Source organism: Mercenaria mercenaria, chromosome 6 (assembly GCF_021730395.1).
Source record: "Mercenaria mercenaria strain notata chromosome 6, MADL_Memer_1, whole genome shotgun sequence".
Lineage (NCBI taxonomy): Eukaryota > Metazoa > Mollusca > Bivalvia > Venerida > Veneridae > Mercenaria > Mercenaria mercenaria.
In genome coordinates, this window is record NC_069366.1 from 45483970 (window position 1) to 45496162 (window position 12193).

At 34.9% G+C, this 12193-nt stretch overlaps 1 protein-coding gene across 2 annotated transcripts in view; it reads right to left on the reverse strand.

Moving 5' to 3' along the window:
* LOC123549045 (enoyl-CoA delta isomerase 2-like) overlaps positions 1–12193 on the reverse strand; it is a 20958-nt gene continuing 8765 nt past the window's right edge. The window contains exons 6-9 of one of the 2 annotated variants that reach the window (XM_045336821.2): positions 8753–8855; positions 7744–7864; positions 7120–7353; positions 1–766 (exon numbers count right to left, since the gene is read on the reverse strand). In XM_045336821.2, the coding sequence (XP_045192756.2) occupies positions 605–766; positions 7120–7353; positions 7744–7864; positions 8753–8855 (620 nt within the window). In that variant the 3' untranslated portion in view covers positions 1–604. Of the gene's footprint in view, positions 767–7119; positions 7354–7743; positions 7865–8752; positions 8856–8902; positions 9006–12193 lie in introns of both variants that reach the window. The other variant, XM_045336822.2, reaches the window with a different exon arrangement.

The window sequence follows — 12193 nt, forward strand, 5'->3', positions numbered from 1 at the left end:
AGTTTAGCTGCAAATAATGGTCATAACACTTAAACACTGTCAATTATAAGTAATCATGTATATACAAGATATGTACATCTAATCTTTTCATTGTATGCTAATCTATTCTTACAACTTTCTGGCATAAAAAATCACACTAATATCACATAAAAATTGTGACCCATCGCATCAATAAGGACCATATCTTCCAATTTGTGTTTTAAAATGTTCCCCATAATAATAATCATCCATATTTTTATACTGTTTCCAGTTATTTTAAGTCAAAATCACAGGGGCTGTATAAGGTAACATGAGAATACTTGGATGCAGTGTAAAGTACGTTTGATACAGCTAGATGTTTTGGTTTCGTATTTTTCTCTCTCCATTTTTTGTTTTGTTTTTACAACAGCTTGAATGGCTTACCAGGAGAGCTAAAAACCCAAAACGACATCAAACCAGTATTTTACTCGCCATCCAACCTGTCCTCATGTTACCTCGTACATCACCTGCTAAATGTTGGAATTATCTCAAAAATCTTTATTTTTCAACAGGATGTTATCTTTGGAAGATGGCCCCTTTTAATGCGATGAGTCATAACAAAAGATTGTTCTTAAATCACAGTCTATTATAACTTTGATGAAGCTTTCTGCTGGAAGAAGTTCATTATTGCAGTCATACATTCATTGGACTGCCATCTACCAACAAGCACTCTGCATTCCTCCTTGTTTACACTGTGCAGCTTCTCTCGCTCGGCATCACGAATTAATACTTTTGAAAAACTCATACTCTGAAAATGAAGAAGGTTAAGATCATGGAAATGCAATATACATGTGAATATTCAATAAGGTCAAATAAGAGGCCCATATAGGCCTAAGTTGCTCACCTGAGGAGGAACTTGACCATTCGACCTTACTTCTGACCAAATTTGGTGATCATCATTTAAGCAAACTATTAAGACCTTTCTAAAGCTTATTCTATATTTTGCTATGACAGCCCCAAAATGTGCAAGCTTTAGAACAAACCTGAGAGAGATCCAGCAAAGGGTGCAAAATAGTAAATAGTGTCCATCATATTCATGACAAGAAGTTGTTACTTTTCAGCTCTGGCAGCCCTTGCCTGCAGTCAAGTGGAAATATCTTTCAAGTGTTTCATGACTAAGAAAAAGTAGTTTAAATGTTTTTTTTTCTATTTTTCAGCTGTAATAAGCAGAACCATCTGAACAAAACAGAGGTACAACATTTTTAAAAGATTTCTATGGATCAAGTTTAGTGATGATCAATCAAATGGTCTTTGAAAGTTTCCCCCCCCCCCCCCCCTATCTTTAGCTCCGGATGCCCCTAAATGATGCCATACACAGCCATCTGAACAAATGTAAGAGAAGTCAATACAATGATGCTATAGACCAAGTTTGGTGAAGGTCCATCATCTGGTTCATAAAATGCAGTTTGTTAAAGTTTTTTCTCTAAAGTTAATTTCTCTATTTTCAGTTTTACTGCTCCTAAAAGGGTCCAAACAGAACCACTTGAACAAATCTGACAGAGAAATATACAGAATGGTGAAGATCCATTAATTGGTTCATAAAATGTTGTTTAAAGACTTTTCTACTTTTAACTCTGACAGTCCTTAGAAGGGGTTGAGCATTTGTCAATCTAATACAGGTCCATACAAGGATGCTTCTAAGAGGTTTAGTAAAGGCCCATCAACTATTGGTTCATGAAATAAGTTGTCTAAGGGGTTTTCTGTTTCCAGCTCTGGTGGCCTCTAGAAAGGGGTGAAACTATATGAATAAATTTGACAGAAGAACATTCAAAGACAATACAGTCCAAGTTTGAGGAAGATCCATAATCTGGATCATAAAAAGAAGCTATTCTAAGCACAACCATTTGAACAGATGTAAGAGAAGGCCATACAAGGTTGCTACAAACAAAATGTTTCATATAATATGTCATTTAAGGTGGAATGCGCCCCAAATTTTTTTTCCGAATTTCGTCCTGAAATTTATACTGTACAAAATTCAGGATATATGCGATTAGGTTCCGATTTTACTTTGTCGCCAAATTCTTCGAGTTTTTTGCTATTGTGTCACAAACATGCCCCCTGACGTCACTTTTCGTGCAACGCCCAGTTCCGAATGCTCTCGGCATTTTTCCTTTCCTGCGCTCTGAATGTCATAATAATGAAAAATACAAACTTATAATCACTTTGCGTACAGAAAATGCTACTCAATAGTACGAAATTCAGCGAAATAAGATTGATGCTTAAAACGTCAAAGACGATATTGTGACGTCAGAACGGAAAAACTCACATCAAGTTTTGCTATGAATTTTGCATTAAAATCCAGTTTACAAGAAGTCGGCTCGATAAAAAAATGTATAACTTTTGCATGTTGTTTCACAGTATGTGGTCGTCTAACAGACACATAAATACTTAGGGGTCACCGACTTCTATTTTTCGCAATATAATATAACTTTACCCCCACCCCCACATGGTTTTAGGGTATATGACGTTAGAGTTAAAAAGAATGCGTTTTCAACTTGCACAACTTACGTTCTTGTTAAAAACGAGATGTATTTATTATAAGAAATGTTCACGATATATTTGATCTGAACTGCAGAAGAAAAGAAAACAACTTTGAAACAAGAGCACCGCCTTGCGGGTGCTGACGCTCATCTGATTTTTTTTGTATAATAGAAATATTGTCCTACCCATGATTTTCTAAGTCTAAAAAGGGCCATCATTCTTGCAAAAAGCAGGATAGAGTTATGTTTCTTGATGTACAGTGTCCACTTATGATGGTGAAAAACTGTTGCAAGTTTTAAAGCAATAGCTTTGATAGTTTATGAGAAAAGTTGACTTAAACATAATACTCAACCAAGAAAATGATTTTCTAAGTCCAAAAGGGGCAATAATTATTGCAAAAAGCAGGATGGAGTTATGTTGCTTGCTGTACAGGGTCAGCTTATGATGGTGAACAAGTGTTGCAAGTTTCAAAGCAATAGCTTTGATAGTTTAAGAGAAAAAGTTGACCTAAACATAAAACTTAACCAAGAAATCTGATATTTTCTAAGTCCAAAAGGGGCCATAAATCTTGCAAAAAGCAAGATGGAGTTACGTTTCTTCATGTACAGGGTCTGCTTATGATGGTGAACAAGTATTCTAAGTTTCAAAGCAATAGCTTTGATAGTTAAAAAGAAAAGCTGACCTAAACATAAAACTTAACCAAGAAATCTGATATTTTCTAAGTACAAAAGGGGCCATAAATCTTGCAAAAAGCAAGATGGAGTTATGTTTCTTGCTATACAGGGTCAGCTTATGATGGTGAACAAATATTCCAAGTTTCAAAGCAATAGATTTGATAGTTTAGGAGAAAAGCTGACCTAAACATAAAACTTAACCAAGAAATCTGATATTTTCTAAGTACAAAAGGGGCCATAAATCTTGCAAAAAGCAAGATGGAGTTATGTTTCTTGCTATACAGGGTCAGCTTATGATGGTGAACAAATATTCCAAGTTTCAAAGCAATAGATTTGATAGTTTAGGAGAAAAGCTGACCTAAACATAAAACTTAACCAGGCAACGCCGACGCCGACGCCGACAACCGCTCAAGTGATGACAATAACTCATCATTTTTTTTCAAAAAATCAGATGAGCTAAAAAATGTATATACTTCATACTTTTGTCCGTAAGTATTGACCTGGCACTCATTAATCTTCGCTGATATTTTCAGGCGTTTTCGTTACTTTACGCAATATTGTATCCTGAAAAGACTATTAGCACACAAATAACCTTTATAGTTAAATGTCTGACTTCCACGCACGTTACCACGGGTAAACACTTTTGACAAAATGTATATTTTATACTATTGTCGTAAGTATTGACCTGGCACTCATTAATCTTCACTAATATTTTCGGGCGTTTTCGTTACTTTACGCAATATTGTATCCTGAAAAGATCTATTATTACACAAATAACCTTTATGATCAACTGTCTGACTTCCACGCACATTACCGCGGGTTCAAAATTACCTCAGACCATTTTTGTATATTCAATGTACAAAATGTAATGTAGTGTTATCGTAATTGCTTGTATTCTTACATTTCCTTGCTACAATATTCACGCATTTTTATTTGTTTTCACTTGTAGTATCAATTTTCGGGAGTAATTTGTCTTTTTATCTAAGATACCTACCTTTACTCCACACATTCTACAAAATATCTTGAATGCAAGTGTATTTCTTTCAATAAATGAACCATAAAATTTGATCAGATAAGTTTTAATTTTCCGGCCTGTACAGTTTGGAGATGAAATTTAAAAAATAGATTATCAGACAGAGGACTCGAACCCACAACCCCGGGATTGATGGATAATCGGCTTGTCCCCGCAGCTACTTGCACATGCGATATTTTGTTTATCATCAAGAAATATTTACGCTATTTATGTCCGGACACGGAGAATTAAATAACGGAAATGTACGGAATATTCATGACTGCCAGGTCAATACTTACGGACAATATCCACTATTTACTATCCATTGTTTATTTGCTATTGATGTTTTCAAAATGCAAATTCAAAGGTTGAAAAATAGTTTAACGTTCAACACAGTCTCTTGCAAATGCTACCTTAGCTTTGTAAAAAAGCTTGTATGTGGTCCGTTGTCGATTTAATATCGTGAAAATAGGTACTTTAACGTGTTTTTAGCATTTAGAAAGTTCGTTCAAATGTAATTTTATGAAATGAGCATTTGCCTGATTTTACCAGAAATATTTATCGACGCATGGCAGACAGTTGCTCCACTTTACATGTATAATCAGCACGAATCAGCACGAAAATAGTATATCGGATCCTATATCTGATAAGAAATTATTATTTTTTGCACTAATTAATTTATGGTGAATCATGAAATAAATTCTACTAATTTAGACATCAATCTCCAAATCTCATTCATGCGAGATTACGAGTTGAGAAAGGAGTCTATTCTATCCGCATAAAGCTGAGCAAATGGTATCATTTTTCACATTCTTGGTAAACGACTGGCAATCAAAGTCATAATATTTCGCACCGGAGGCAGACGCTCCAGACAAGATGACTTCACTGAAAGTGGAATCGTGTGCATTTATAGCTCAGTGGAAGAGCGTTCGCCTCTGGATCGCGAGTTTCGGAGTTTGAGCCCCACCGGAGAGAGAGAGAGAGAGAGAGAGAGAGAGAGAGAGGTCACAGTTAGGCAGAGTAGCTAGTTTTTATTACAATTAAGCACAGCTGCAGGTCCGATGCAAAGAATTCATTTCTTGGCGGAAACCTTTTAATCAAGTGCAGTAACAAACTCTTAATAAAGTAATAAATACTAGAAAAGATGTTATAAAACCCTCACCAGTTGTAGCGTTAGATTTACGGAGTACGGAGATTTAGTAAAAATCCTATCTGTTTCTCCGAATGTCCTGGATATAGAAATTATAGTTTCAACACTTAATTTAACCAATGAACAAGTTTTTTTTTTCTCGATAATATCCTTAGATACGACATGTCGTTAACATGATTTACACCCTTTATCAAATATCTCACCAAGATATTTCATATCTACAATTCTTCTTTCGGAATATGTCCGTAATCACTGAATGTTTCAATTTATTACATGTATTAAAAAATCTGACCTTTTCTAACACTTTCTTAGCGAATCTCCCCTTATGTCTCTCAATACCTTCCGATTTACCGTTGATACATGCAACTTCGCATACTATTTAGATTATTTTGTTAAATAAAACACGATTTAGCGTGAAAACACGATTTAGCGTGAAATTTCTTAATGGGGTAGGGGTAAAATATCGTCAAATATTGAAAAATAAAAGTCGGTGACCCCTACGTATTTATATGTCTGCTAGACGTACACATACTGTGAAACAACATACCAAAGTTATACGTTTTTTTTATCGAGCAGATTTTTTTATAAACTGGATTTTAAGGCAAAATTTATAGCAAAACTTGATGTGAGTTTTTCCGTTCTGACGTCACAATATCGTCTCTGACGTCTTAAGCGTCAATCTTATTTCGCTGAATTTTGTACCATTGAGTAGCATTTTCTAAATGCAAAGTGACAATTATTTTGTATTTTTCATTTTTATGACATTCAGAGCGCAGGAAAGGAAAAATGCCGAGAGCATTCGGAACTGGGCGTTACACGAAAAGTGACGTCAGGGGCCATGTTTGTGACACAATAGCAAAAAAACTCGAAGAATATGGCGACAAAGTAAAATCGGAACCTAATCCCATATATCCTGAATTTTGTATAGTATAAATTTCAGGATGAAATTCGGAAAAAAAATTTGGGGCGCATTCCACCTTAAGGTGTTTTTTTTTTTTTTAGTTTTAGCTCGGGCAGTCCCTAAAAAAGCAATGCAGAACCATTTGAATAAATTTGAGATACTTCTGGACAATTTTGGTGAAGATCTGTCTTATGGTTCATGAGAAGAGACCTTTTGTTTTTTTAAATTTTAACTCTGGTGGTCCATAAAATTTAAGGACCCTACACTGATGCTACTGACAAAGATCAAGTGTTTCATGAGAATTAGTTTTTTTTCTAGTTTTAGCACTAGGGGGAGAGGGAGTGGGTGCGTGGGGTGGGGGGCAAATGTAACAAACTGGAGCGAGGTCCATGCAAGGATACTGACCAAGTTTTGTGAAATTCTGTTCAGCAGACTTCATCCAACACTGGATCATCCACCTATACAAATAGCTCATCCGGAACAAAGTTCAGGTGTCAGAGCTAAAATGGTATTATTTAATGTAAGTTTTATGAATGTGTTTATGTTAAAAGTTACTGAAATCTAATCAACCTGATTCTACACAAAAAGAATTCACCAAAGATTCACATTTAACCTTTAGCCTGCTGGCGGCAAGTGATTTTGCCTTTGCGACCAGTACAGACCTTGATCGGATGTGCAAGCTGATCGTGGTCTGCGCTGGTTGCTATTCAGTCAGTAAATTTTCAGTGAACACCCCTTTGAATAGTAAGTGCTCCTGCCAAAACTAAATGATGATCCAGTTCATTTTAAAACTTTAACAGCATAAAGGTAATATGTAATTATTTCATCCCACCTGTTTTTGCTTTGAAATTTCTTTATTATTAAAACATGAAAGCAACCATACCTCCTTTGGCAATTTAGCAATAGCCTGAACTTTAGCACTAGTTTCCTTTGTAAATACATCATCAGGTATAACCTGGGTGACTAGGTTCCTGTTGAAGGCCTCGGCTGCTGAGATCTTCTTGTTGAACAGTAACATCTCACTTGCTTTGGCAGCACCCATGAGTTTAGGGAACGTGTAAGAGGAACATCCCTCTGGTGACTGGCCTAACTGGGAAAACGGTGTGTGGAATGAAGCCTGAAGGTATAAATGTTTTCTAATAAAACATAGATGTAATGTATTTAACATCAATGACAACTTATCAAAATTCTTTTCTGTGTATTTATAATGATGTCAAACAGAAATATACAACATTTTTTGTGACATCTTTTCAACAAAATTTAACAATTATCACGCTGGATTTATCAACACAGAAACATTAAAGAATACAGAGATGAGAAGATTTTATTTAACAGCTGTGAGGAACATGAGATTCAACCTTAATACTTTAGCAAAGAAGTCGCCTAAACATACAAACATGTAGTTAGAAATGGCATTTTATCATCTAAAAATAGACTGTTCTGACATTTTCAAGCCATGGATGGTTAGAAACATTTATTTTTTCATACATCTTTGCCTACCACTTACTCTGTCACTTGCATATACCGCATCAAACAGACCTAGTACTGTCACTGATACACCAACAGCAGGCCCATTCACTAGGCCAATCAATGGTTTCGGGAAGTCTATAAATGCAGATACAAAACGCCTGCAACAAAAAAGAAATTCAGTAAAATTAAGTGTTGTAAAAATGTAATATGAAATTGCCTTTGTATCTAAATTGCCTTTGAACATATTGGTCACTACAAGGGCTCTATATAAATCAGATTCTGGTAGAAGCTTGATATATTTGCTGGGGACTAATTTTCTTGGATTTCATGGTTACATGAATCCATGAAATTAAATTCCATTGAACATGTAAATTCCCATTCATTTTATATTGAAAATTTGAAATCCTCAGTTCGTATCTGTGCCCATGGAATTTAATGATTTCACCGTGTATGGTAACAATTTATCATACAGTTATACCCAAACAATAAAAACAATCAGATATAAATTAATCAAATGCTTGATAACAAATTCATTAGAAAGAATATTAACCATTACCCTGTTAAACGGGGTGCTTACCAAAAAGACTGACTGAACGGTGAACAGTGCAGATCTTGATCAGACTGCACTTGTCACAAAGGCAGAACCAATCGTGTCCAGCATGAAACTTCAACATTTATATCATCTGCATTGCATCAGTGTGTAGCTTAAGTATTACCGATCCAAACATAATCTTGATTTTAACATTTCCATTTCAGACCAATTAGCACTAAGTTAAATATGGGAGGAAGTTCTAAATGTTTTGCTATAAATACATAGCTAAAATCTCAACTTTCATTACCTTTCAGTTACTGTATAAAAGCAATTATTAAAACGACTTTTGACGTGAATTGAAGAAATGATAACTTGTATTCTAAATTCCTTTTTGACTGATTTTCAATTTAAGTCAGTCAAAATAAGTGTTCCTCAATTCAATTAAGTGTACCCTTTAAACGTTAAACTTCAAAGCTTTCAAACTTAACAGAGAACTTCTATAAACTAGACTTACTCCAGAAGTTCTCCGCCTTTCACAGCCATGGCACCAATACCTTCTGGAGGGATGTTCATAAAGTTACTCAAATCATTCCCACTACAGTAAAAATCACCAGCTCCTAGTGAATGACAAAAATAGGTTTCCAATATAGAGACATAGACTTACTGGAGAAGATCCCCAAACTTCGCAGCCATTGAAGCCATTCTGTCTTGAGGAATGTTCATAAAGTTACCCAAATCATTGCCGCTACAAAAATAATCTCCTGCCCCTAACAAATGATACAATGTATGTCAGAAAACTATGGATGTGATTACTGGAACATTCTGTATTGATAAATCAACAGGCAAGTGCCTGCAATATATTAATACAGTGACAGACTCATGCGCTGAAGTTATGACAGGAAGAAACAGACCAATCTGAGGTTAATGAGGTAAGATAATAATTACTGCCCTTGAAATCTAGGAAGATTCTGTACCAAAAGCAAGTATAGAAGAAGTAGTAGTCTGTATGATTAATAGAAGACAGTTTTTCTACCCGAAGTAAATGGAAATTGCTGTGCTCCTTATTTATTTATTTTATTGGATTTAACGTTGCACCGACACAATTATAGGTCATATGGCGACTTTCCAGCTTTGATGGTGCAGGAAGACCCTAGGTGCCCCTCCGTGCATTATTTCATCCGAGCGGGCACCAGGGTAGAACCACCGACCTTCCGTAAGCCAGCTGGATGGCTTCCTCACATGAAGAATTCAACGTCCCGAGTGAGGCTCGAACCCACATTGCTGAGGGGCAAGTGACTGGAAGTCAGCGACCTTAACCATGCTGTGCTCCTTAAATGTATTCTATAAGCATAACCTGATACATATAATCAATCTAAGCATATTGTCAAAACATTTTTATCTCCAGTAAGAATGGCAGTAACAAAACTTTTAAAGAAAAAACAAATCTTATTTGTAGAACAATGCCAATATATTTACCTTCAAGGAGACTGTTACTTACTGTTATATACATTATGCGTAGGTACAGAAAATCTAAACCTGATGAAAAATCGATTTTGGTATTTACTTTAAAGCTGTTTTATAATAAAAGTTATTATGGTAACACATAGAGTTATCAATCACTATCAATATTTAAGAATTGGTATTTAGTATTTACTACCCGACTACATTTGTAATTACAAGAACAAATGAGAAACTAAAGTACATAGAAACAAAAAAATCTTTGAAAGCAATTAACCCTATTCAAGGACTTGTGAAAGTTCTATGCTGCAGGAAAGTTACTTTTAAAAACAAAAGCTGTCCATAAGACAGCCAATGCTCGCTATTTGAACTGTTGTCCCAGAAGCTGGAATATTACCCTAAATGATAAAAGATCTATAGAGTTTCAATCCAGTATCTGCATTAGTTTTGGAGATAGTAACTTGCATGCAACACTTTAACCAGAAGTTTAAGTTCAAAAAGGGACATAATTTGGCCATAATGCATGTCAGAGTTATGGGACAGGATGCTATAACCTAGTTTTATAACCCCAAAGACACATGTAAAGTTTCAATGCAATATCTGCATTTGATTTGGAGATAGTAACTTGCACGAAAAACTTTAACCAGGATTTTCTAAGTCTAAAAGGGGGCAAAATTTGCCCAAAATACATGTCAGAGTTATGGGACTTGACCTATTGAGGTTGATAATAGACCTAGAAAAGAACAATTAAGTTTCAGAGCTACATGTATATGCCTTTAAGTAATAGCTATATGTACTTGCATGCAAAACTAACCAGATAATGATTTTCTAAGTAAAAAAGGGAGCATAATTTGGCCAAAATACATGTCAGAGTTATAAGACTTGACCCAGTGAGATTGATACTTGACCTAGAAACAGACAAAATAAGTTTCAAAGCTATATGCCTTTACATGATAGCCACATGCGCTTGCATGCAAAACTTCAACCAAGGTGTGCCGCTGAACGCCAACATCGACGTCAGGGTGAGTAGAATAACTAGACTATTCTTTGAATTGTCAAGCTAACAAACATGACACTACTAAAGTTATCATGAAATGACTGTCTTTGTTTACTGGTACATTGACCAAAACGAGTAGATTTTAACAAAATTTAAGGGACATTCAATAAATTTTATGCAATAAGGCTATTAACTGCATTCTTAAGAAATAAAGTTTAAAACTGCATAAAAATTCATATACAGTCAAACTCGCTTTATACGAACTCATCCGGACTGAAGAAATATGTTTGTATCAAACGAAATTCGTATTAATGTATGTATGACCAGATAATTTGTCCGAGCAATTTGAGCAGTATCACCAGTATCATCGGTGAATAGATTCCAAAATTATGATACATGAAAGTAGTTAATAGTTTTGCAGATAACATTGAAATTACTCAAGAAAAGTCATACTTAAACATGTAAAACTGTATTAATTTAAATTTTAATGTGCGGTCGAGGTCAAGAGCGCCAAATTATATCCACCACCAACATTGAAGCTTGTACTATATAACAAGCATTCTAAGAGGTATAAAGTTTGTTTATTTTGTAAGACACAGCCTACCTGTATCAACACTAGAATGTCAATAATGTGTTTAAAATTATTTACACCTCTTTAAATCTTGACCTGTTAATTGACATGATACACAAAAGACCGAGTGTTTGTTTGTGAGTAAGTGTGAACTACTCCATTGTCCATTTACCACGCGGCACAAGCTTGACCATATTATTATTTTCAACACATTTTATAACGGCCCCGACTTCTAAAATGAATTCGTATCAAAGAATGGAAAAGTATAATATTTAAGCTTATTGGGACTCCCAAAATGTGTTCGTATCTACCGATTATTCGTATCAAGCGAGTTCGCTATTACCGAAATAATTTTACAAAGAAAATAGAAGGACTCGGTCGGGGAATTCGGACTTTATTCGTTTAATCCGAAAATTCGTATCAAGCGAGTTCGTATTAAGTGGACTCGACTGTATTCAGAAAATGAATAATAAGTTTTGATGTCACCATAATTAATTCTATTATACATTAGCACTAAAGATAGCCCATGTATAGCTTTCCCTTAAATATTTGTATTCACGTCCAATGTAAAAAAACATCAAATGTACCTATCGTAACTTTATGAAATAAATGATTTGAGTACACAGAACTACATTAATAATCAAATGTCATATAGTAATAGTTGTTTGTTAAACGCTTCTAATTATTTTACTGCAGTATACATTAATTAGACTAGCCACCAGACTGATAATAAAGATATTTCCACAGTTTTTTTCTCTTTTTGTCTAATTCCATTTCATACAGACAAGAGCCAGTCTAATTCAAGAGGTTTTCTTTTGAGAAATGATGTTAAAATTATGATATTGGACATTGGATGTAGACTGGGTCAGTTCACAATGTTCACTAAATCATAGAAATGTAAAAAGATATATCATAGTCTTGGAGCTAGT